Here is a 26,978-nt window from a genome sequence, read left to right on the forward strand (position 1 = left end):
GACACGGGGACCCGGCGGAGCGCTCGGCATGGCGCAGTACGCGAGGGGCTCGGCCGTGGCCGTCATCCGGCTCCGCAACCCGCCGGTGAACGCGCTCAGGTACCGCCGGCAGCCCTCGGGGAGCGCGGGGCTGGGCCCCCCTTGCGAGCGGGTGGGGGATTCTCCGAGTTTTTCCTTCTCACCGAGTTCCTTCTCCCCGAGCCCGGCTGAGGCTCCCTCCAGTCCCGGAGCGGGCGGTCCCTGACAGCCTCGGCCGGGACTTCTCCACCGCTCAGTGCTCGCAGAGCCCCGGCGGCTCCTTCAGAGGTAGCTTGGATCTCGCTTTGCAAACACCATGCTGAACTTTGCCATAACTTCTGCTCTTTCTTACAATTTCTAGTTGGGGAGTTTCACAGGAGAGGGGCCAGGCTCAGCAAACCGTACTTCCTGCCATCCCCCCCGGAGGGTGTTTAAAAACTTTGCCTATTTCTCATCACCTTCCAGTCTGTAAATATCAAGACATAGCACAGCAGCGTTAGCTCAGCCAGGAGTGCCTTCAGCACTGCTTGGTACAAGTCAATGCTCAGGTTTCCTGGTCTGAATACAGATCACCTGCCCCACACTGCTCAGTGCTTGCCTGGCGAATCCCTGCGCTGTCCAAGTGTGCTCAAGGGGGAGGGCAAAGGGCTCTGTGGATATCAGGCGTGGTTCAGCAAGCAGAGCTGGCAGCAGGATTAAACTCAGCCAGGGCTGTGAGGAAACAGTTCATTTGGCCTTTAAAAACGACTAAGGAATTGACCTCTAAATACTGATCTTAGTCAAAATGGGTCCTGTGCAATCTGAAACACGAGACAGTGAAAAACAAAGTCAAATGCCAATCTATAGGAGACTCTGAAATTTAGGTTTTCATGTGTCTTGAAAAGGACTTATGTGCTTTTAGCTTTATGTTAGTTGTGGGGTTTAGTTCCTTTAGTTCTGAGTAGCACATAAACCCTTTCTAAGCAGCTGTAGTTGTTCATAACAGTGACCATTCAGTGACCAACAGTGTCTATTCAGCCTGTATTCACAAGCCAAAAATAACCCTGCTGCAGTTGTGCTTGATTTGCAAATGAGAAAGTTTGATAAAAAGAAGCTCATAGAGACAAGGAAGAGCATGAAAAGCTGATATTCTTCTGTAGAAAAGCTATATCGTAGCTGGCACTGCTCACTCTTCTGTTGCAACTTGTTTAGAAGTGCAATAAGAACATTTTCACGTGCTCAGGTAATTGCCAGGAGAAACTTGGAGTGACTTGATGAGCTAAGATGAACCAGACCTGTAAGACTCCCAGAACTGTATGGTATCCTTTGGACCTCCTGTGCCCAAGACCAGTCTAAGGAAACTTCCAGGCTGTGCTCACTATAAACTTTCAGTCCTTACCGTGAAAAATACAAAATACAGACCTAAAGAATCATAGAATCTCTGAGGTTGAAAAGACCTTTAAAATCAGTGAGTCCAACCTTCAGCAGTAACAGACATGTGCTTAAGGAGCTTTAACTCCTCCCTTTTGAGAAGTCCTGGAGAAAACCCAAAGTCACCTCTGCCTTTGAACAGCAGCAGTGCAACAGCTTATTCAGGACAGATGTCTGCCTTTACTGCCCTTTGCTCCTGGCCCTGCAGTGCCTCACAGCAAGGTGCAGTTCTGATACACCAAGGCAGACAGATTGTGTGCTTGTGGTCCTGTCCCTCGGCCCCACAGGGAAGAAGAAAGATCCTGGCAGACTTCAGATCCATTAAGCTACAACTTGAGACATGTCTGTGGTCTCTGGGGCATGCCAGGGCAATAACTGTTTTTAAATGAGATCCATAATTCTCACACCCGTGCCATCAGGTGGGTGTTAGCTGAGATGTGACTGCAGCTAGCAAAGGTAGAGCACACTCTGATCCCTGGCTGCTCCTCCTGCTCCTGCACATTTCTGTACTGGACCACAGGGAGCAGGTTTGTTAGTGTTGGAAATGTTTGACTGCACAGGTCACAGGAGGCAGTGAAAGTTACAGACAGGAGCAATCCTGAAAATTTCATTTCACTGCAGGCACAAACGCTTTTTAAGACCAGTGAGGTTTTGCTGCTGTGCTCCAGCCTCCCCTACCTCTCCCCATTATCCATTTCCCCCCTCCTGGGCCATCACACAGGCCATTAGCGCTTCAGAAGCCACTGGTGGGCAGGAATTTGCTTTCTGTCTGACATCATCCTCTGCTGGTACCTTGGGGCAGTGCTTTCCTGAGAAATGTGTGCTGACTTGAGAGTCTGGCAGCAAACTCGGTTCCCACACAGACTCCCCTTTAAGCTAATCACTCCACCAGCAGAGGTGGCATCTGCCAAATTCGATTTGTTTGGAGGGTTTTTTCCTGGTTTGCAGAAGTTTAGGGTTCAGAGATCTGAATCTACAAGACCATGACATTGAGAGAAGGGATTTAGATATGCAAAGAACTGGGGGTTTGGGGGAACAGAAAGACAAGACTGGCAAAGGAAGGACTGACTACCCCTCCTCAGCAGAGGCAGGCTGCTGGCACTGGGAATTAGAAGGACTTTAAGGAGTATTTCAACATTTGAGCTGACAAGGACAGAAAAGCTCCAGGGAGGATAGGGGAGGCCATGCAATAGGGCAGCTTATGTGTGGGATTCTATGAAGTGTGACAGCATAACAGGTTTGATTGGGAAAGGCTCTCCCTGGCTGCCAGGATTGTCCTTCTGAGCCTGATCACCTTAAAAATCAGAAAGTGTAAAGGAGATGAGAGAAGCTGCAGCTTCAGACAAGCAGCAATGAGGGGAGAACATGATTACCCATGGATCAGCACCTCATCAGGATGAGATACAGAGAGAACATTCTGAGATTAATTAGGATCTGCTCCCTAAAACAACAATTCTAAAATTCCACCCAAAAGATGCCATTCTGGCTCTGGCCTTGATTTACATTCAGAAAGAGCAGAAAACTTTAACAGAACTGTTCAAGCTGTATTAGCAACTTGTCACACAACAGTGTGTGACAGTAGCTACTACACAACTGGATCTGGCACTGAAGCAAAGGAAAGCAGAGCAGGTAACTCCAGCACACAAGTCCTCAACTTCAAGTAGGGGATTATGTAATACCCAGGAGTTAGTTCAAAGAAAAACACTGCAGGAAGCTATCCAAAGGAAAAGGAGCTTGTGACAATGAGAGAGCCTGGATTTTGTTGTTCAGGTTTGAGATTTGCAGGTTTTTAAAGTCTATTAGAAGCTGAGAAAAATACAGAGGAAAAGGACCAGACCTCCATGTTTCCCATAAACAACATTTTCCACTGTTGGACTTGAGTCTTACTTCTCTAAATGTGACTAAGTAAATTTTCAGTGTTCCCTTATATTACTTTTTTTTTTTAAGAAAGAATTTCACATTCACAAACTCCAGCTAAAATGTGAGATAATTAAGGTAAATAGTAAAACTCTGTTACAAATCCAGCACCTCACAGTCACTACAATGAGTTCCATAAATTAAAACAACCTGGTATGGATATCTCCAAAAATATTTTCTTGCTCTGGTGTGCACCTACTCTTTAACAGCACCTGTTTTGAGTTCCTGAGACACTGAATCACCTTGGCAGAATCACTTTTCCTGCAGTCAAAATTGTACTCATGGTGAAAATGACTGCATGGCATGGGATGCAGCCTTGGAAAGCATGGAGGGAATTTTTGCATTGTTATTGCTAAATGAATGACAGTGTCACAGTAATGAAATACTTATGAAAATTACAGTGACTTTTTGTTTCTTTAATGCTCTAGCAGTTTGAAGCTGGGATTCTCCTGAGTACTTTTATAATTCTACTGTCACATATTTTACTATCATGCTTTAATTGAAAATTACATCTTTTACTGCCAGTTATAACATGAGAGTGACAAAGCAGTGCAGTCTGTCTCTTGGACTGTGACATATCCAAGGCAAACTTATCACTCCATCTTAGAAAAACATGAAACTGCAAAAAGTCTGATTTTTCTTCCTTTTTACCCCACAAAAATTCCAATTGGGAAGAAGTTATATGGAAAAATAGGAGATATTTTTGCAAGCACCAATTTAAATTATTCACTGCCATGAACAGTCCAGTTGGGTTAATTAAGGTGAGACAAGGATCAAATTGTGATTTTGTGGCAGCCTTGGTGACTAGTTTTTATTTTATTTTGGTTGTTGTATGTTGTTTTAAGTGCTGAGGGCTTGGAACTGATTTCCTCCATAGAACCCTGAACCTTCCCATTTGCTGCAGACAACCCTTCTAGCTGGGCATTTTGCATCTGCCTGGAACAGACACAGAAATCCTGATTGCTTCTTGTCTGCTCCTGATGGAGTTGTGCCATTTGTATCTACAATAGTTGCAAATGAGTAACTTCACATTTGTTTGGATCATGGAACATATTTTTTCTCCCTCTTTGCCCCATGGTTTGTAGAGTGTAATGACATTTCCTAATGGCTTTCCCTGCAATCTCCCAGCCCCTGGGTGATTTTGGTATGGCTGTGGCCTGGCTCTTCACTGATGCACAAACAGAACTCAAAGAGCAGCAAACATTGGGGGCAGCCTGTGGGTGCTTCTCAAATAGCAGCAACCACAGATATGCCAAGGGGAGGGAGATAAACCACGATTTTTTAACATACTAAAAACACATTTAGTGTATAAAATTTGGAAAGGTTTTCATATTCTACTATGTGGACCTATATGCAGTGGAGAAACCTTTACTGACTCACCTCACAGTTTTACTTTGGCATGGCCAAATTATTCTCATTTTAAGTTTCAGCCTTCAGAACCATTACTAACATCAGACTTCAGAGCTGTCTTTGATGTCTAGATTGGGTAATTGGTACATAACTGGCTGTTCTCTCTCCAAAAATAACACTTCTCCCAGTCTCTGGCTGTCAGGTCTCAGAGCTCCCACTGACCCTTCTGTGTAGCACAGCCTTATACAGGCAGCAGATGGTCCTAGAGACCCTCCTAGACAGCCCTCCTCAGCCAAGAGCCCTGATTGTTAGACTTGGCCAATGGTTTGTCTTGAATTTTTTTGATGTTGAAGGAGGAATATGCAGAGCTTGGCTGGGATTCCTTTACACAGTTGGCTTACAGGGAGCTCCTTGGGCCTTCAGGTTTCCCTTTGCAGACTATGGATTCCCACATGAATTCTGCAAGCATTGCTCTGGAAAAATGTCTGCACACAAGAGTGCAATGATGTGGTTTTCATCTACTTCACCACAAGCCTCTTCTTTAGATGAAATGCCCTCTAACACATAGAGCAACACACACAAGCTGACTGTGCCTCAGGCCTTTTGATTAGCTCTGTGTAATTAACACTGCTCCTCTCCACTGGGCATCAGCAGAGCTCTGCTCCCTTTTCCTCAGCACCAAGCTCACATGTGGAGCTGGGCCCAGGGTTTGGAGAAGGTCTAGGAAGAAAAGCTGATTTTAAAAAGGACTGGGCAAGTGTGGATGATATTTCTTGGCTATTCCTCCAGCTGCTTATGGCTCAGATTTTCTGTATCAGAGGCATCTCTAGCCAGAATAGTCTCTCACAAATGATATCAGTACATGTGTATAACAGTGCATTTTATTATCCAAATTATATATACACTAAATTTGTATTAATATTTCTATTACTAAAGTCCTAATGCTTCTATTTTTGCCTGCTATTGTTACCACCTTCTAAAACAGACTAGGTTCTCTAAGTCCATCCATACAAACACCTGAATTAGCTTTAAAGAGGCAGATGCAAAGTGGACATTCAGTTGGGTCAGACTTTTTAAATATCACATTTGAAAAATCACTGTTTATGCTTCTACAGATCCATTTTGAAATTCTTCATTAATTCTTTGCTGGCCACATTTACTGTTGGTGCCTGCAGAACTACCTTTTCAGATGAGTCTAGACATGTTCTGTGGTGTTTCATGCCCAAATTCCCTTTGACAGGATCCCACACCAGTTTAAGTCCAGACCTATGTGCAGTTCTTCACAAGATGAAAGCATTATTAATATCAGCAGAGCCTGTGTCAGGTGTTTGAAAAATAACTTTTTTATCCCTAGAGCTCCTTTCAAAAAGTTCTTAGATTGTCAGTGGTTTAGCATTAATTACTTCTAAATTATGCTAAACTGTTTTCTTGAAAATCTGAATGTTTAATTCATAAAGACACCTTCAAAAGAACATTTCCCTGTGCTGCTTGTTGTGGAAACAGCAGTGTCATAGCCTGAAGATGAGTCCTCCAGGCAGTGACTGACAGGTCAGCAGTCAGCCTGTTGGGTTTGGGTGTTTGCCCTTGGAGTAAGAGGAGACTAAGGACAGGATTCACCTGTGACAGCAGCATGGGGACTGCCTGTTGGACATGGTGCTCATTTTCACTGGGCTGCTCAGTGTTCTCAACACAGACCTCTTGGAAGGGGATGTATTTGATGGCTACTCACTGAATCTCTATTTTATTTCAGTCTGCCAGTTCTCCAGGCTTTAGAGGATGGGCTGAAGAAAGCAGATGCAGATCCCTCAGTGAAAGCTGTTATGATTTGTGGTGAAAATGGGAAATTCAGTGCAGGTAAGACATCAAACACAGGCTGAGCAAAAGATGAAACACTCTCCACCCATCATATCTGAAGATTCTCTGCTTCATCACACTGCTGACAAAAGTCCTGATTTGGCTGGAAATGGCTGCAAGAGAGGGTGCTTTGTCTATCTTGCTTTACCACAATTGACATGGGGCACATAACAAGCTGGATCTTGAAACAGGCCAGAAGTAAACTGGTCTGTTCATTCTGAAATGAGGGACAGCTGCTCAACTCCATAACATCCTGGTGTTTCCTCAGTGTCCATAGCTTAGTTTATGTAAAATCTCTGGACCATTTACTGGTCTAGTATATGGAACATACCTAGAGTGGGGCAGTGGTGAATGACAGATCTCCAGTAGAAGCAGCCTGAAAAGCTAGGGAATTTCTGAGGAGTTCTATATTGCTTGTTCATAGTAACTAAACTATTCCAGGCTCAATATCACACCAAGAATGTTTGCAAATTTCTGCAGTGACGACATGATCCTTACAGTTACTCTGTATTTTTGTACTCAGCCTTCCTCTGAGCTCTGTGAACAGGATCAAAGTTCCAGGGTTCCTTGAAGCTGGTCCCAAAAGGGGGTGATTCCTGTTAACCCCTCCCCTGCCAGCAGCACGTTCTGCAAGGGCTTGTGCATCTATGAGCAGCTGGCACAGAGGGAAGGATTCTTCCAGTCACCGCCTCGCCTACTAATTCCTGTTAATCTTTTGGTGCTCCCCCAGGAGCTGACATCCGAGGATTTTCCTCTCCGAAGAGACTTGGAGGTGCCCTGGGCCCCATCGTGTCTCTCATCGAAAGCAGCGAAAAGCCGGTGGTGGCGGCCATCGAAGGCGTCGCTTTGGGAGGAGGCCTGGAGGTGGCGCTGGGCTGTCACTACCGCATTGCACACGTGAAGGTAGCGCAGCCTGCACAGGGAAATGTTCTTTGGGGGCCAGAGGGGCTGCTGGAGGCAGCGGGAGCCAGCTACAGATGGCACGAGCAGAGGGACAGGGTGCCTTTCCAGGGACCCTCTGCCCACAGGAGAGTGGCTTTACAGATGTAGGATACAAGTCTGTGTGCTCAGACATTCTTCACCTACACCACCACCCTTGACATCTTTCCTAAGCCTTACTTACACACTAATTTCAAGTCATTTCTAAATATAAAGTAACTAGTAGGATAAGATGGCTGCCTAGAACTCCAGTAACCAAATGTTAATTTGCCCTAGGTCTCATTATCTATATTCTGTTGCAGACAGCTGTATCTTACTGACTCATGCAGCGTGACTTTCTCTATTTATTTTTTTTTTCCCTAGCCTTGTGAATTTTGCACTTCTTTCTGCTCATGGCCTACTTTCTATAGGCAGTTGAAACTCAGCTAGCATGGAGCATTTAGGGTTAGATTCCTCATGAGCTCTGGGTCCCCAAGGAGCACTTGGACCAAGAGACAGCTTGAAGAGTCCTCAGGAATGATCTGGTTTTTTTCCTTCAATCCCCTCCTTCAAGGCTCAGGAATGCTGAACCACCCTGAGCAGTGCCTGTCTCCTTGTACAAACTCCTCACTGACAGGACCATCCCCTCACTTCTGCAGTGAGTCACTTTCTCTGTGGCAGTGTGGGTTGCTGTAACAGCATAATGAGATACTCCACATCATCCTCTATGCCACCTAAGGTGAGGGCCATGGAATCACACAGAATCATTAAGGCTGGAAAAGACCTCCAAGATCACTAAGTCCAACCTTTGACCAATTACCACCATGCCCACTAAACCACATCATGAAATGCCATGACTACTGGAACTATAGGTAGTGGTCTTTAGTAACTCAAAATCTCTTAAAAGCTCAATAGAAAATGTGCAAACTATCTTTTAAAGGCAACAAAATCTAGATTTTTTTTTTTAAGAGAAGACCTCCATACACTTCCTGCTGCCCTTGGCTTATCTGCCATGACTCTATCAGATATGAAAGGCACAAGAGACATTTGAAGGAAGATTAGGGAAGAGTTCAGTGGTGTTCAAAGCCAGGTTAGATGGAGCTCGGAGCAATCTGGTGTAGTGGAAGGTGTCCCTACCCATGGCAGGTAGTGAAACAAGATGTTTTTTAAGTTTCCTTCCAATTCTTTGCTAAACTTGCAAGAATTAGAGGAGGGAGATGAAAGTTAAGCCAGCATGCCCTCCACCAGTTGGTAACTACTTGAAACATAATTGACAGATGTGTCAGTCTAGGGAATGCTGTTGGCCCTACAGCTGTCCCCCAGTGCTGTACTAGCACACAAATCCTCAGAAAGGTCATGTTTTCCTTGTGCATTTGTACAGGAATCCTTCAAATGGTCAAGCGGGTTTTTTTCTTAAATATTTTATGTAGCAAAAAGCAAGGATGAGGTTTCTACATAGAAATTCTGAAGCTTCGTAGAGGAGCAATGTGACTCACATCTGCTTGTTTTTCCTCTATTATGCTCAGTTTGCAATTACCACTCTTTCTGATCAGATTTTTGTTTAATTTTACTGCATTTTAGGCTCGGATGGGTTTGCCAGAGGTCACCATAGGGTTACTTCCAGGTGCTGAAGGCACTCAGCGACTCCCCAGACTGATTGGAGTACCAGCTGCTCTGGATATGATCACTACAGGTAACTGCTGTGTCTATATAGAACATGGCATTGAGTCATACCAGCTTGGTCTAAAAACCAGGAATCTTTTACCTGTGTAGCTTCTTGGGTTGTAATTCTACTTACTTCCACCCATGAGGGGCTAATTACCAGCTGCACAAGTCATTTGATCAGATGGAAAAGAACAAAATTGCCCATCAGGCTCCACTGCAGTCACCTTATTTCTCTTTTTATGGCAGGAAAACACATTCCAGCAACTGAAGCACTGAAGCTGGGCTTGGTTGATGAAATTGTGGAAGAAAACACCATTGAGGCAGCAATCCGTTTGGCAAACAAAGTGATTGGTGAGGAACAAATTGTAGCAGTACCAGGAAATAATTGGTGATGTTTCAGGGCTGAAAAGAGTCAGAAAAAAGCCCACCAGTTTGTTCTAATTTATATGCTCTATTCTTGAGTTTTGGCATCCATATAAGAGAGAATTAATTGCAGAATTTGTTTCCTGTTGTCTGAAGTGAAAAAAATCAGATGCTGGAAAGCTACAGAAATTCAACTGAGATTGAGAGAACAGATCTATATCAAGTCCTCCTGCTTTTTAATTGTATATCCAAACTCAGATGCTCCTCTGGGATGCTGCACTCCCCAGGTTTTGGGGGGTAAGTGCTCTATCCATCTATAGTTCTGGATCCCAGCTGGCATTGCACGCATTCTGGTTGCACCATCCATAATGGCTGAGCAAAAATAACTTTCTCCCTGTAGTGGAGGGGCTGGCACATCCTGTGCTCAGTTTAATGATCCATGGTCTGTATGTGACTCTGTCCCTAATCCTTTGGGTGCCATGTAAAAAAATGGCCTGTGCAAATGGGAGGAATGGGGAGAGATTTTTTTCCCCCCATCTTAGAAATAACAGAATCAAATTTGCTGGAGTTATCTCACAAAGAGGAACATTCCTCCTGCAGCATGAGGAGCATTGCCTTTAGAGAAAACAGGGCATTTTTCCACTGCTGACCTTGTACCTTTGGAACCTGACCACTGGATTTCATCTGGGGCTCTGTCACAATGAGCTGAATGCAGGAAAGCAAAAAACCCTTCCTGCTTTGATCACATGGCCTGTACAGGCAATGCTGTCCAAGTTGGGATGTTGCTTTTGCTCCTCCAGTTCTCTTCACTACACACAAGGCCCCTTCTCTGTGCTAGAAGCTGAGGCAGCCCAAGCTTTGTCCCAGATGACAGTGCACCATATTTTAAGGTAATTCAAAGAATTGACTGTTCTTAAATATCAGTGTCTTGTGTATCTCCCACACCTTGAGATGTACCAGACAGGCACCAAGGTATCCTTTGGCTGGGTTTTCTGTAGCAGATGCCCATCCTTCTCACTGTATTCATCCCACAGTATGTTAGGGCTTCATTTTCTAGTGCAGAATCAATGACATAAGCAGTCCTCTTTTCTCTTTCCTTTATGTCATCAGACTAAATATAATTCTTTAGCAAGAGAAGGGTGATATACTTCACTGCTGCTTCTAAGAAAAACAAAGGTACTTTGGTTCGCTGAGTTTGTCTGTTTTGAATGAGAATTCTGTTTCTCCATCTGTTGGGAGAGCAGTGAAATATTACCACTCTTCTAGGCAAATTAACCCAACAAACAGTGCTCCCTGTGATGTACCCTCTGGGCTCTGAATGATGCTTTGCACAAGATCTATGCCAGTACTGATGACAGCAGCAGCAGTGTGTCATGAAATGAGTAATGGATACATTGCTGGAACTGGCAAACCTGAAAACATTCCGGATTTCCACAAATGCTATGTGCAATCAGTTGAAGTTTAGATATTTGCATGCTTGTTTCTTCCATGGCAGACATTGTGCAGTGGCTGACAGCTGTGAAAGCCAGCTTGGCCTTCCAGGAGACCCTCAGGAAGGTAGCATTGACCACACTATTTCTCAGGGTAACTTGCTCTCTGGAGCTCATGTCCACTACCAATACTGGCAAAATCCTGTTCTTTAGCTTCATCTTCTTTGGAAATTGTCAAGCTTCATCTTCTTTGGAGATTGTAGCTACCAATGTGGGTTTGGTTTTGTTTTTTGAGCTGTATATGCATACAAGGATCCTGGCTGAAGGTCCAGCAGGTAGCCTGTCCAGTCTTACTCATTATTAGACTTTCACTCTGTTTATTGCTGGTTTGAGTTATCCCAGCAAAAATGAGTAATGTCATTGGTGGTGTTGCACATCACACTATATATCAACTCCCACAGAACTTTAAAAATGCTTTCAGACTCTTTCCAACAGCTTTACTGACATTTAAAGTACACATTTTAACAGTGAAAACACTGGTGAGCCAGCTAATCTATTTCTTTCCTGCTTGAAAAATTTCTCATTAGACCCCGCAGAAGACCATGACAAGTTTTGATGCACCATTTACCCTCAGGTTATCTAATAATTTGAAAGATTGGTATACCCAGGGCCTGTACGTTTCTTTTGAGTCATTCCTTGTTTGGCCTTTGCCTAAAGTTAATAAATTTCCTGTCCTACAAAGGCAAGGCAGCACTTTCATTTTTCTCTATCAAGCACTAACAGGGCTGCAGAAGAGATGACAGTCTTGGATAGCTGGCCTGGAATTTGTTCACATGGAGTTCTGTTTTCAGTGAATGCTTCTCAGATAATCTTAATAAAACCAAAGAGAATGGACCAAAAAAATGCCATCACAAAACTCCACTGTCTTTGTGTGGCAGGCAGCATTTTGTTTCTGATGAGATTTTTTTTAAAACATGAAGCTCCAACTGCTGACTTCTTACAGAGCAGTCTGGCTAAATAACTGGTTTTGTCACCACTGGAATTTCTATTCCTGGGAAGGCTGTACTGCAAGATAACTCTCAAAGAATCAATTCAGAAATAATTTTCTTCTAAAGCTTTTTCAGGACCAGAGCTGCAGTATCTCATGGCAAGAGATCAGTCTCAAATGACTGCCTTACTGTATCAGGGGTCCTTGATTACTGTTGTGATACACAGCTAACAGAGCTACTTTTATGGCACATTGGGAGAGCATTCTCATCCATACATTTTTATGGGTTGTTCCTAATGAAGAACACCTTCAAAAGATGCTCTGAAACAGTAAGTGGGTGTAGGAATACACAGAGGCAATTACTGACTCCAAGTCAGATTTTTCATTGAAAACCAGTATTTATGTATTGCAGATAGGAACCAAGAATAATTCCCTGACCTCTCAGGCAAACTGGCTTCTGCAGGCTAAAGAAAGTATCTTCACTTCTGAAGGCATTTTTTAAAAGGAATAGACAGGAGCTAAATCCTTGGGGACAAGGAGAATGTCCTTTCATTAGATATGCTTGACAATCACTGCAGTAATCCAAAGCTGCATTTCAGGCTTTTCCCAGCTGATGGCATCACAAAATTGACAAATGGCTGGAACTGCTGGTGACATGCAGCAGCTTACATCTCTGCCCATTTCTTGTTGGCCTGCTCTGGTCTTCCTCAGCTGGAGGAGAAATTGGCTCCTGGCCTCCACACAGCAGACTTTGAAACTCTCCACATACACCCCTTGTTTTTCTGACCCCATCTGCTGATTGACCTCAGGGCAGAGCAGTACCAATGCCTTGCACCAAAGAGGCAAGGAAAACCAGAGCATTTGGAGTAGCTCAAGTTCCCCAGGTATTAATCTGTGGGGAAAGGTGATGAGTTTCTGCCTGTAAGCTACTGGGAGTTGCTGCAGAGGAAGCAGTTGTTCCTTCTGAGGCTCATCAAAGCTAGGGGTGGAACAGATGCTGCTGTGGGTAATTGCATCCTTCAAATGGAGAGTGGAGGAAAAGCTTTCCTTTAGAGCTGCAAGGCCTTTCCATGAGCCATCTCTGCCAAGATGCACAATATCAAGATATTTTAACCTCTCCCCAGGGCTCAAGGTTCTGGCTGACACCTTCCTTAGACAGAGCCTAGCCAAGTGTCCCTTGGACACAAACAGAGTTTGCAAAAGGTCTGACATGGCCTGGAATTGTGTCTGGCAGCCTGAGGGGCAGAGGCAGGGCTCAGCTTTATTCCTCAAAAATTCACAAGCAGTTCCCTGCATGAGGACAAACATTAGGTTGGCCCTGTCTCTTGCATGTGCCATCTCATAGTGTCCCAAGGGTTTACAACTCTAGGATAATATTTCTTTCTTTAAATAATATAAAATTTGATACTGCCTGCATATGTGGTGCATTGGCTGATAGAAATTCTATAGATTTGATCTGCCCTTTGTGCCCCCTGGACTACAAACCTGGAAAACAAACAGGAGTCTGTGTTAGTTCCTGTGTGTGGATGATGTTTTCCTGCAGCACTGATGTCTGGCACTGTTCATCATCTTCCTGCTGCTTTGCTTTTAGAAATCAAGCTGCAGGTGTCCCACACTGATCTCTTATTCCCAGACTTGGATTCTGATAATTCTTCCCTCATCATAAACATGTCCTTTATTTTTATTAGCATTGCAGAAGCTAAGATACTGCACAGAGGTGCTGTAGAAAACCTATTCAGTTTGCAGCTAAAATAAGAGTTTTACTACAGGATCCTGAAGTTTTTTTGGTTTTTTTAGTCTGAGAACTGTCTCCTGTCCCCCCACTATTTGTGCTTACAGTATTATTTGCTGTCTGAAGACCAAGCTTAAAGGCTTCCAGTGGTATTCCTTTTTTACCAGCCCTTTTCACTGGATGTCATATGAAGTTCCTTGATCTGCCCAATCTTCCAGCCATCAGATCAGCTTTCTGGGACAAGCCTGAGCTTTCCTCTTGTGATGGAATATAACCCACTATTTAAGCCCTAAATAAAGAACTGCACATAAAGAGCATTTCTGGGTTAAAAACTTAAGGGAAAAAATTATTCCAAAATAAAGGAACATTATTCTGACTAAATCCTGCAATACTGGCTGATACAAATTATATCCACTGTCAATGTGAAAACATTTTTATGAACTCTGATTACAAGGGAAGCTACTTACACAGTGAGTGTTCATCTTTTTGTGCTCACTAAGAGGCTTAATTAAAAACCTGAGCTCTGAAGACCTTTATTACAAGAAATCAGTGTATTAACTCATCCTGGAAACTTGTATTTCAGTTTCTCCTAAGCATTGCTCAGTCTTTGAGGAAGAGCTAGAGTCAGGACATGTATCTCAGGCAGCCATGCCTGCAGTACTGCCATTATTCCTGCTCTTCAGTATCCCCTGTAGGATTCCCTGAGTATTCTGCTGGTGCATTGGCACTTCCCTAGCTCAGACAACAGGACAAGAAAGGGGGGCCAGATGCAATATGCTGCCTTGGAAGGAAGTGTGCTCCCATGGCAGAGCTTATCTAAGAGGCCAGAGCAATGAGACACTGTCCCCAGAGAGCTTCTGCATAAGGGTCTCAGCCCACCACCTGACTTGGGTGGCAGTCCTGGCTGCTTCTGGGAGCAGCACTAGCAATCCATGCAGTGCCATGCTGCAGTTAATGATCTGGCTATGGCTGTGGTGACAGCAGGGTCTTTGTGACAATGCTGCAGTATCAAGGGGATACCTCCCAAACTGCTGAACTTGTTCCTCCCTGGTCTTTACTGAGCAAGCTGCCTTTAGAGCAGAGGAACACCTGAGTATGGCCAGCTCTGTACTTACAAAGAAGACAGAGAATTTTGGCATCTGAACCATAACTATGTTCTCCCAATTAAAATCCTTTCTAGATATCACCATGGCAACCTCTGTCTGTAATAAACTTCACATATTTGTGTGGCTGCTTGATTCATCACTTGCTGACACAAACATGAACTCTCCCATTTGCTGCCAAAGTCATCCTGAGTGAGATCTTTTGGCTAGTCCAAAGTGACTTGAGGGGCTCCTTCAGTCAGGGAAGAAGTCAGGGTGTGTTTTCCACTCTCTTGTCAGTGTTTGGGTCAGGCCTCTGGCTGGAATGCCTCTGGGTAGTGTCAGCTGGGTCCTGAATACTAAACAACACTGGAGGAAATCTTCATTACTGAAGCCTACAGAAAGATCCATATGAAAGTTGCAGCTAGGACTGTAGAGGGAAAGAACTGGAAAGTCAGGGCACTCTGAAGCTGAGAAAAGAAAGGAGAGAATTACTTATTTGAAAATAAAGTCTTACTTTTTTTGAAGTCTGAGAAGGGACTTGAAAAATTGTAATTGTCAGAGCAAGCAGAAATAAGGAGAAATGTCAGAAGCTTTAGTTCTAGACCCAGCTCACTGTGCCATGCAAGCCCTAATGCAGGGATTGGAGAAGAGGGGGCAGACTGCATCTGAAAAGATGTGGATGCTTTGTTCTGTAACTCCATTTCTCTCCCCAGGTCAGCCCCTGGGACCCCGCAGGCTCAGCCTTAAGCAAGTCCCCAAACTGCCCAACATGGAAGCGTTTCTGGAGGAAGCTCTCGTGAAGGTGAAGCGGCAGGCGCGGGGGTGCCTGGCTCCGGAGCTGTGCTTCCAGGCCGTGCGAGCCGCCACCGAGAGCCCGTTCGCCGCGGGGGTGCGGCGGGAGCGGGAGCTGTTCCAGGTGCTGCTGAGCTCGGGGCAGGCCCAGGCGCTGCAGTACGCCTTCTTCGCCGAGAGAGCCGTGCGCCGCTGGGCCACCCCCAGCGGAGCCTGCTGGAGCAGCGCTGCCCCGCAGCCCGTGCGCAGGGCCGCCGTCATAGGTAAGGACAGCGAGCCGCCGGGGTGGGGCACCCAGCGCAGACAGCAGCCCCATGGGAGTGCCCAGCCGTCACTCACACCCATCACACACTCCACACCCATCGGTGAAGTTGTCACTGCGTGGGGAAGCTCGAAACTCAGATGGCAACTCACATGCCACTAGATTACCACCTGAAGTCTCCTCTTCCTTTGGAAGAATTGCTTTCTCTCACTTCAGAGACAGCTCTGTGTTGTCATCTTATGGCAGGGGTTCCATACTATTGTCTCCATACCACAAAGGTTTGATACCTTCTTGGTGTTTTCTCCTGGGCAGCTCCTCAGAGCACTGACCCTTTCTTCTTCACAAAGCAGCCACCTGACTCCAGTGCCCTCCTCAACCAGCCACCCCACTCCTTTATAGCACTCTTCTGCTCATTGCTTACAGCTGTGGCCTGTTCCTAATCTTTGATAATTGACCCACCTGCAACTCCTTAGGGATAAGATTACTTTTTACACTATCTTTATTTTCTTATATTCTATCCCCCTACAGCTTCGTGTGTCGACCATAAGCAGTCTGCTCCCTTTTAAACACCAAGACCTGTTTTTGTTTCGTGCTAGAAGCAGGTCTGTAGGAAATTCTCCTCCTCCTGGTCTAGTTCTGTACTGCAAGTGCATGTGCACAGAGTCACTCAGGATATATTAATACAAAAATGTTTTGACAGCTGTATTTTAAGAAGATTTCATCTCACTGGGATCCACTCCTGCCATTTTGTAGCCCAGCAAGATAATGCCTTCATTAATTTTTTATAAGAGCAATTTAAATAAAGCCTTCAATGCACTGCTGAGATTAAAAAAAAATATCTTTCAGCTCTAGCTGTTGATAGTAGCACTCAAAAATGGTTAGACAAGTAATGGAGCACTTGGAAAACATCCATTCTGTTTCAAGGAAATCTCACCAGATCAACATCGCTTTTTTTCTGGGTGCTTCTCAGGGCTCTTGAGCTGTCTGACAACTCATTTTAGGCCATAGAGAATTTTTTGGAAGTTCTCTTCTCTTCATTAGCTGCCATGCCATATTTTTAATAGAAATGGGGTTTTAAACATTAGTCCACAAACCCTGTGAGAAGGATCTGTGGCTGTAAAAACATTCAGGTAAAGAGGCCTTAATTGTTAGCAGATTTGTTCTATGACTTGAAGAGCACAGAAGTTTGGACACACACATTTGTCAGTGCCACACAGTCAGTTCTGCAGTGTATGCTTTGACAGGAGGGCCTGTGTTGGAGTTTGGGGGAATGACCAGGTGACCAGGAGGGACATTCTCTGCTCTGTGCTGCTAAACCATGCCAGAACAACACACTTGCAAAGGCCTAATCACAGTGACAGTTTAGCCAGAAGGGCTGTTAGAGCTGAGCTGCCTATTTTGGGGCTGTAACTGAGCTAGAGGGAATTCTGAGGACAAATGCAACCTCTGTTTGAAAGTTTCTAGTAGAAACATCATCTATACTTTATTTCCAAGCAGAATTGGCTGCGCTGCATGTCTCTTCCATTGGATTAAGTATTTGCAACTCATCTCTGGACAGATTTCTGAATTATGGTATGAAATTGCCCCAACCATACCTCCAGGTTTCAGTGTTTTTCATAGCTGATTACAGACAATCAAGTTAACTCCTCCTTCTGCAGAAGAAATAAACTAAGTGCTTTGATACTTCTGCTGCAAAGCACAATCTGTCACACTCTGGTTATGTGATTTACCCTGAACTTCCACAAATTTTTCAACACTTCATAAAATGTGCATAACCAAAGTGGGAGCAGCATTCCAGGAGTAATTCCACCATAGCCAGGTACCAAAGTGTTTCTTCCTTGCTCCTACTGAGCATGCCCAGGGTAACAGTCAACCTTGGCATTAGCCACGTTAACACATCCAGTTAATTATCTGCTGGCAGGGAGCAGCTGCACCCCAGGGATGGGGAGCCAATGACAAGAACAGGGAGTAGAACCACAGAATCCTTGAGGCAGGAAAGCACCTCTGAATATCATCTTGTCTAACATCTCCTCACATGGGGTCACCAAGAGCCACTTGCTCAGGACCATGTCCAGACAGCTCTTGAACACCTCCAAGGATGAAGACTCCACAACTTCCCTGGGCAACCTGTGCCGGTGCTCAGTCAGCCCCATACTAAGAAGAGTTGTTTCCTTTTGTTCAGCTGGAACTCCCATGTTTCAGCTTGTGCCCATGACCTCTGGTTTTATCACCAGGGGCCATTTGAGCCTGGCTCCATCTCCTTTACCAGGTACCTTTCTCTCAGGTGTTTATATACATGGGTGAGAGCCCCCAAGCCTTCTCTGTGCTGAAGTCACAGCTCCCTGAGCCCTTCCTCATGAGACATACTCCAGTCCCTTCATTATCTTATTTGCCCTTCACTGAACTCACTCCAATCACTCTTGTGCTGGGGAGCCCAGCAGTGGGCCCAGCACTCCAGCTATGTTCTTATCAGTGCCACACAGAGGGGCAGGATCACCTCCCTCAAGCTTCCAGCAAGAACCTGCTGGCATAGCTCCACATACCATTGATCTGCTCTGCCACAAGGCCATATTGCTGCTCAGAGTCAACCTGGTGTCCACCAGCACTTCCAGAGCCTTTTCTGGGGAGCTGCTTTCCAGCAGCCAGCCCCACTATGCACCATTCCTCCCCACACACAGAACTTTACACTTCCCCATTCCAGAAGATCCTGCCCACCCATTTCTCCCTCTGGATGGCAGCACAACCTACTGCTGCATCAAAATGTACAGTACCTGGGCAAGGCAGGCAGGGCAGGACCAGACATGGTGCCAGGAGCTGCTGGGAGTACAGGTGATCAAGCAAAGTTCCCAGGATATGCAGGTCCATAGTAAAGGTGGGACATCAGGCTGAGGTCTGGATCAACAGTGACAAGAGCCACAGTAAGTCAGCACAGCTACTCCAAGAAACCTTAAGAAAGTACAAGCCCAGCTCTGAGCTTAAATGGGGCTCAGAGGCAATGGGCAGTACAGGTGGGTGGAAGGTCCAGGTGTGGCTGGTCAGGGACATTAAATCCTATCAGTGCACTCAGGGCCTTGACACTCACCCAGGCTCCAGCCCTTGCTGAATCACTGCTCCCATTACACAGCCCCTGTATCCCACTGGTACAGCCTGCTTTGCTTACACTCTTGTTCATGTCGTACTTCATTTCATGTGACATAACTTATCTTGGAGGTTTTTGATCACCTCCATTTAACCCTGAATCCCACACCAAAGTGTCACTGCTTTTTGGCCCTTCTTTCTGCATCTTGTGCTTTTTCTCCTTCCTCTGGAGGGTTTCCCTCCTATTTTGGTTTTTGCTATAAGTGAAATTGTAAGTCCATTAGAGACAGGCAGAGAACATGCCAACACAATTGTATTCTTTCTTTCAGGTTACTGAAACAAAAAGTAATTCTCCAGCCAGTACAATGCTCTACAGTGTTTTGTAACTTCATGTTTTTGATCTGAAGTACATCCCTGCAGCACCAGAAATCAAAATCTGAGGGATGATTTTTGAGGGACTGACACCTTTTAAAATAGTGCTGCTCATCCATGCGCGTATTGAGTCTACCCTAGGTGACCCAGGGTCTCTCTATTTTTGCTGCAGAGAGGAGGTCAGTCAGAGAAAGGTGCTGCTTCAATTTAGGCTCCTCAGAAATCATGCAGACCCCACTTTCGCACAGACAGTGCTGTGCTGTTTCACACACTAAAACCATGTTGCATTATCTTGCTGCTTCCATCTCTTATTGCTGCATGGTGAGAAGCAATTGAGGAGATCGTGTTGACTTTTTCATGTTGACTTTCCTTTGCTTCTGAACTCTTGGCTCCAACCTCTTTTCATTTCTCTGGTTCCTCACCACCCAGAAAGAAGGTTCTTTTCTCTCTGTCCCTTGCAGCTGCATCTCCCCACAGCCCCCTGCTTTCTGTAGTATCACATTACTTCTGCTTGAAACTGCTACCCTGAAACAGAGAAAGCAGCAGCCCCAGTCTACAGCAGCCCATTACTGCCAATTGCTTATTGTTGTTTTTATCAGGAAAACTGGAACAGTCCTTGCATATTTTAGCAATCTATAAAGAATTATTTCAATTGCCAGGCATTTTAATGTCCAAATACTCATTGTAGTTCAGAGTGTTTTCCACAGATAGGTATTTCTGTAGTGTGTGACTGTACATGATCTGCCTTGTACATATTTCAAGTGCTTTTGTTTTGAAATTTGTATTTTAAAGTCCTTCAATTAATTTTGTATGATTTTTCGTATTCTAAGTACCTCACGTGACAGATCAATAATTAACCATCATTATTCACTCAGCTTGCCCAGAAAATGGATTTGTTATACCCGTATTTGGCCTGAAATTACATATGTACAAGTGTAGTTTTAATTATATGTCAAAGCTTCATTTCACAATAAAAGACCAGGAGCAGGATGGCTGGGAACTGTTCTTGCTCCTAAAGCAGATTTCAGTCTTTTCTGGAAAGATGTGCCTTGGACATGAAACTAGTCCCCTGCATGGAAGAGGAGAATACAGGGTTTGGAGGAAGAGAGAACACTATTGAGTAAGAAAATGCAGAATACAGCAGAAATTCTGGAGCAGTTCCTCACCATGTTTCAGTCTGTGTGATCTGAGCTGAGCATGAGACATCTCCCTTCTTCTTTCTTCCACAGCCTTCAACACATGTAAGGCCTAATGATCCCCTGCCATTTTTTTCTGCTCTAACATATTCTTCCCCAAAATCACTTGGCTTTCTGAATTGCAAAAGAGGAATCCTCAGAAATGCCTCTTTTTCTGCTAGATAGCCAAAACTCTCCTTAGTTTTATAGCCCGATTTTAGGAAATATTTCCAGGGGAATCATGCTGTGCAAGCTCTAATGTAACAAACCCCTTGGGGCTTTCATTACTCTGTCTGCCAGCTTCATTAAACATCATTTCATACAGGCCATTGCAGAGTTCTGTAGGAAGTTGAGAGACAGCTTTTCTAGGTCAGAAATAAGCTTGGCAAGCTCATATCTTATCTATAAGCCTGTTACTGTGGCCCAGAAAGTGTAGTACTACAAGCATGTGTGCCTCTCACGGGATGGCTAAAACCTACATGGAGTACTCATGATGGAAGCAACCAGGGGAATCACCTGCCACCACTGCAGAGCTTCCCTGGGAAAGAAGCTTGGGGAACATCTGCTCACAAAAGAGGTCTTGATTTAGGAAAGAGCAGTGTGGAAAATTAGGAAAAGTTCATATGGCAAGAGAACCACTAAGATTTCAGTCACGAGACTGAAGCTGGGAGGATCAGAAGTGCATAAGGAGGTGTGGAGAACTTGGAAATTCTAGAGAGAAACCCCAGGCCTCCCCAGTGGGAAGGAAGAGACTTCAGGAAGGAGCCATGTGGGACTGCAAACACTTCAACTCAATGGCTAAAGAGAGCCTGACAGATGGGGCTGGGTTAGGGGGTGAGCTACCCTCCTGCTCTGCAGGAAGAAAGCACTTTGTGTGGCTCAGCAAAGCCAGGGAAAACCTGTCCCTAATTCTACCTGCTCCTGCATCAAAGGCTCTGGAGACTGAGCACAGTGGGAGGAGCTACTCACATTCAGGTTTTTTCAGCCAGCAAACCATAGACACTGAATTACTAAGAGTTGATTCATGTTATTCTAGATTTATTTTCAAATTAGTTTGCAGTAGAACTTGATTATGAAATAGCAAATCTAATTTTCTTGAAAGGAACTTCAGCATTTGCTTGGGAGTGTAATGATGGTTTGTAAGCAGGCTGCCAGCTAGTGATGCCAGTAAAAAACATCTTCTGGTGGCTAAGCAGGGAATGTTTGAAATGTCTTGTGTGCACACAAGCTTAAGGTGGGCAGAACTAAACCAAGAGTGTGTAGCACGTAGGAAAAACATCCTACCTTGTCTGACCTTGGTTGCTGGAACTTGTTTAAATGATGACATCATTTCAGCTCTTTTTTACAAAGCTGATTTAGACAAAATTTTTAATCCCCTTGTTTCTGTTTACTTGTTTAGCTGACTTTCATTTGTAAACCTGAGATTAAAAAAATCATTTTTACAGAATTATAACAAACCTATACTTTGTCTGGTTGCTGCTATATTTAGGATATTAATAATCCTCCCATTCAGAGGCTTTGCACTATCAAAGCTGGTAAAATTGTGCTGACCTTCCCTCACTAATTTGTATTAATTTAGTTGGAAAAGCCTCCACCATGGGAGAGCAGGATCAGTGGTGTGGGTCATGTGTCACATGAAAGTGCAGCTTCATTTAATGTCACAGAGGACAGAGCTGGTGCAAGGGATCAAGCCAGTGATCTCTACACTGGTATTCCTGGGGGTAGGAGCTGGGAGTAGCATATTTACAGACCTTGGAGGAAAAAAATTACAGTGTGAATGGATTCTCAGTTAGAGGAGTTCTGGGCAAGAGCTTTAACTGTGTGGCTGGACAAGGAAGACTGACTTTGAGAATCTCCAGAAGTCAGGAATGGCCTGTGTTGGAGGGCTTGAAGAGTTCCTGGTGGGCAGAGATACCTGACAGAAAGTGAACAGCAGGCAAAAGGCTACTGATGTGGCAGCATGATTTAAAAGGAGAGAGAAGATGTTGAAATCTAGATTAAGAGCACTGCATTGGTTCCATCCCATTTGACCAGGCACTGAGAGACACAGGAGGCCTTAGAGACAAAGTTTAGAGCAGATCAGCAGCCAGGTCTTTACAGAAATAGCAGCTGAATTTTTTTTGCTTCAAAGATCACGCAATGAAGCGCAGAGGGAGAAAAGGAGGGAGACAAAGAGGAAGCTTGGAAGGATGAGGGAGAAACCAACTCTTTGAACTTTGCCAGTGTCAAAATCTCTGGGGGGGTGTATCTGCTCAGTGCCCATAACAGACCATCTCACAGGAACAGTGAGGCACTATACCCTCAGGGTGAAATCTTGCTTTGAACCTCCCTGCAGAAGGTCATAAGAGGGTTGCAGATGGAACTCAGAGCTTCTCTCTTTGATCCCCAGGTTCTCACTCCTCAATGATCTTGCTTTCCATAGGTGTAAAACTTTGCAGAGATAAGACATGAATCACATGGTCTGTGCACACTAGGTGAATCCCACTGGCATTTTGTAAGCTTGTGAGGGTAACTTGGCTTTGTGCTACCTCTTTTCAAACATTTAGGTTCACTGAAAGAGCAGATTCACCTTCCTTTTTCCCAGTCTTCAATATCTGTTTTCTATGTGTGCATTACTCGTTTTCAAGAGGCTTCCACTTTTTGTCCTGGAGATACAAAGGAAATGCTACTTTCAAGAGATTAATTTGCTATTCATAATCTTTGATTCTATCTTGCTTTTATCCCTAGGGCTGGGAACAATGGGCCGAGGCATTGTGACTTCTCTGGTAAAGGCCAACATACCTTTGGTAGCCCTGGAGCAGGATCTGGAGAATCTCAACAAGGGAAGAAAAGCTGTCATGCTCCTTTTGGAACGTGAGGCTATGAAAATGGAGGGGGGTGCCCAGACCCTGGATTTCCATAACCCTGCACGTCTCCAGTTCACTGTGGACTTTGATGCGTTGCATGATGTAGACCTAGTTATCGAGGCTGTGTTTGAGAACATGGCACTGAAGAAGGAAATATTCCACAAGCTGTCAAAGATCTGCAAGCCAGGAGCTTTGCTGTGTACAAACACATCAGCCCTGAACATCGATGAAATAGCTTCTGCCACAAACCGCCCACAGCAGGTCATTGGCACCCACTTCTTCTCCCCTGCCCACGTGATGAGGCTGCTGGAAATCATCTACGGCCGCCACACGTCCCCCACCGCCATTGCCACTGCTATGCAGCTGGCCAAAGCCCTGAAAAAAGTGGGAGTGGTGGTTGGGAATTGTTTTGGGTTTGTTGGGAATCGCATGATGTTTCCATACGTCCAACAAGCAGTTTTCCTTTTAGAGGAAGGAAGCAGACCAGAAACAGTAGATCAGGTTCTTGAAGATTTTGGGTTTAAGATAGGCCCCTTCCGAATGTCTGACCTGGCTGGGCTGGACGTGGGCTGGAGGTCCCGGAAGGACCAGGGCCTGACTGGGCCGTCCCTCCCCGCGGGCACGCCGGCCCGGCAGCGGCACGGCCAGCGCTACAGCCCCCTGCCAGACCTGCTGTGTGAGCAGGGCCGCTTCGGCCAGAAAACCGCCAGGGGCTGGTACCTGTACGAGAGGGCCGGGGGCAGGACAGCCACGCCAGACCCATGGCTCCACAACTTCCTGTCCCAGTACAGAGACACCCATGGCATCCAGACCCGCTTCATAGACCAGGAGGAAATCCTGGAGCGGTGTTTGTTTTCCCTCATCAACGAGGGGTTTGCCATCCTGGCTGAGGGAATAGCATCAGGCCCAGAGCACCTGGATGTCATTTACATCAATGGCTACGGGTGGCCAAAGCACAGGGGTGGCCCCATGTTCTACGCCTCCACCGTGGGGCTCCCCCGCGTGCTGGCCAAACTGCAGAAATACTCCGAGGCCCACCCTGATGTGCCCGGGCTACGGCCCAGTGCCTTTCTGAAAAAGCTGGTGGCTGTGGGGAACCCCCCACTCAAGGAGTGGATGTCCTACCTCAGCCAGCAGAGCTCCAAGCTGTGATTCCCCTGATGGAGGCTGATCTCCTGAAACCAGTGCTTCAATTGCACTGCCTCCTCCAATAAAACCCAAAGTGCTACGAGCCCATAAACAAAGCCACAGGCTTCTGAGACCTCTGCAGGAAATCATTTTGGCCAATAATTGATCTCAGTCTCCCACCTGCTGCAGGTCCACCACTGCCTTCATCCAGCCTTCTCTCTCAGCCCCAGCCTCACCCGCTGCTGTGTAAAGGCCTGTCTCATTGTGCACTGCCTGCAGGTCATCACAGCTGTACTCCTCTTCCTGTCTGTCTTTGGGGAAGGCGGGGAGCAGCATTTACAGCCCACAATGCAAATCATGTTGGAGCCAAGAAAATTAGGATCACAGTCCAATCAAGACCCGCTGGATCTACCAAATCCTGTCTTCAACCTATTTCCCAGTTTGTTTGAGTTCTTGCCTGTGCAGCCACCTCCCCTCAATTCCCTGGCTCTTCTGCAGCCAGCCAGCTGGAACCTGCTCCCTTCTTGCTGCTGGGGGACAGATGGCACAAGGGTGCAGCAGCTTTCAGAGGTAAAGTCAAATGAAGTGGAGAGAGCAGGTCTGGGCAGAGAACAAGGGGCTGTCCCTTGCTGTCCTCTGGTACTGTCTCTTCTCCCTGCTGCAGTGGAGGCTCAAATAAATGCCAGGAAAGCCACAAATACATCAGCCTGACCAACCTGCCCTGTGGCGTTGGCTCATGACTGGCTTTCTGCATCCAGACTCCATCCTCTGTTGCCATTATCCCCACCTGGCTTTGTCCAAGCAGAAACATCTTCTGGCATCCCTTCAGTGTGGAAATGTGTTGCCATCGCTCCCTGTATCTTGCTTGACTACAGCTACCAGGTCTTGGGGCCCAACATGCTCTAATTGACCAGCTTGAAACACGGCCCTGGCACTGACCAGGTTTTCCTATGATCAGAGGGTGCTCTGGGAAGGGCATGGCACAAGAGCTGTGCAGGCAGGGACACTGCTTGCAGGCGGGCAGGGAGGTGGCAGATCTCTAGCAAAGGGCAGAGCAGAGTGAGAGGGAGCCAAACTAGCTCCAGGCTTGATGCTTTGGGACAAAGTCTCCCATTTCACACATCTAGTGAATATATCTTCCAGTCTGGTGTGGGGAATAGGTTGGTCTGTATTCCCTTCTCAGGCACACTGAATGTTTAACTTTTGATTTTAATTTAATAAAACTACTTTGATTATCTAATGACAGATATTATACTATCACGTGAGAGAGTGGGGAAAAATGCCAATGTGCTTGGTTTTTGTTTTTTCCCCATCCCTTCTTTACAGGATGGAATTAGATAATTTTCCTGTTTCTGTTTGAAAAGGGTGCATTCCTCTTTTGTCTAAATACGTTTTACTTTGCCCTTACTCCTGTCCACCAGTGGGTGAGGGAGCAAAATTGAGGGCAGGAAACCCATCAGGAGTTACAAGCCTACTCAAATGCCTTGTTCCAGGGAGGGCTTTTCTCCAGGACTGGAGAAGGAGTCACTCTAGGCCCAGCAAATTGGGGCAGTTTGCCCCTAATCACTCGTGGTCCACAGCTGAGAGCAATCCAGCTTGGCTCAGAGGTGAAGCACTACTTCCACACGAGCAGGCTCTGTGGGACACATTACACAACAGCCCTGGCTGTGCTGGCAGCTGCTCTGTCATCCCCAGGACAGCTCTGGACACGATGCCCTGCCTGTGCTAACCTCCCTTCTCCTGTGCCTCGTGCTGTGGTGCTCACCCGCACTGGGGATCAGCTGGGAAAGGGCAATTCCCTTGCAGCAGAGGCTGTGGAGCAGAGGACGTGCCCTTCCTCTGGAAATGCAATGTTATTCAGGGTAACACCAGCTTCTATCCTGGGGCCAAAATGCTTCTCATCACCTGCAGCACCTGTGTGCTGGTGCCTTTGATGGGTCTGTTTCCCTCATCAGGAACTGCTGAGGACAGAGGTTGTTCACACCAGTAATGTCTCTCCTGTCAGAAGTTCATTTGTAAATTCGCATCGACCAAAGCAGCCCAGCATCGACCGTTCTGTCTGCCTGACGTCCCCACGAGCAGCGGTGACACTGCTGCCGCCGCGAGGTCGCATTGCCAGCTCCGGCAGGGCGGGGGCAGGGCTGGGAGCCCCGGCCTCTGGCCCGCTCCGCTCCCGGCAGGGCACAGCACACCCAAGGGCAACCGCAGCTCCTTGGCCCTCAGCCCTGCAGGGCAGCCGATCCAAAGCCCTTGGTGCCCGCTGACAAGCAGCCCAAGCAGCAGCCACCAGCCTGTTCTGTGCTTCTTTGGTGAGTTGTTAACAGCCTTGCACAGTCCCCATCAGCTCAAATGTGCAGTGATGCCAGAAATATACCCATGAGTGAAATGTTTCTTCATTTAACAGGAGAGAACACAGCCCCATGCAGAGGAGACCTTGATAACCACTTGGTACAGGATTAGTTTTCTCTCCTCCCCAACAGGAGAATATCTATTAAAAAAGTTTTCCAGGTAAAACCATCCCTACTGGTGAGGAATGTCCCCAGCTCTGCACACTTGCTGCATGTCTGACTATTCCAAGCTATCCATGAGCCGAGG

The 26,978-nt window shown here is 46.0% G+C and overlaps 1 protein-coding gene across 1 annotated transcript; it reads left to right on the forward strand.

Moving 5' to 3' along the window:
- Positions 1–25,628, forward strand: EHHADH (enoyl-CoA hydratase and 3-hydroxyacyl CoA dehydrogenase). The gene is made up of 7 exons (XM_054639430.2): positions 1–99; positions 6,446–6,549; positions 7,280–7,452; positions 9,049–9,160; positions 9,379–9,483; positions 15,444–15,785; positions 23,137–25,628. The coding sequence occupies exons 1-7, from the start codon at positions 29–31 to the stop codon at positions 24,405–24,407; spliced, it is 2,178 nt and encodes a 725-aa protein (XP_054495405.2). The 5' UTR covers positions 1–28; the 3' UTR covers positions 24,408–25,628.
- The last annotated feature ends 1,350 nt before the right edge of the window (positions 25,629–26,978 follow it).

The sequence above is a fragment of the Agelaius phoeniceus genome, chromosome 10 (genome assembly GCF_051311805.1).
Source record: "Agelaius phoeniceus isolate bAgePho1 chromosome 10, bAgePho1.hap1, whole genome shotgun sequence".
Lineage (NCBI taxonomy): Eukaryota > Metazoa > Chordata > Aves > Passeriformes > Icteridae > Agelaius > Agelaius phoeniceus.

What these genes read in the sequence shown, in the direction of transcription:
- EHHADH (XM_054639430.2), top strand. Translation starts at nt 29, where the DNA reads ATGGCGCAGTACGCGAGGGGCTCGGCCGTGGCCGTCATCCGGCTCCGC. An exon ending in AAATGGGAAATTCAGTGCAG is followed by an intron (nt 6,550 to 7,279) that starts GTAAGACATCAA and finishes GTGCTCCCCCAG; the next exon opens with GAGCTGACATCCGAGGATTT. An exon ending in GCGCAGGGCCGCCGTCATAG is followed by an intron (nt 15,786 to 23,136) that starts GTAAGGACAGCG and finishes TTTTATCCCTAG; the next exon opens with GGCTGGGAACAATGGGCCGA.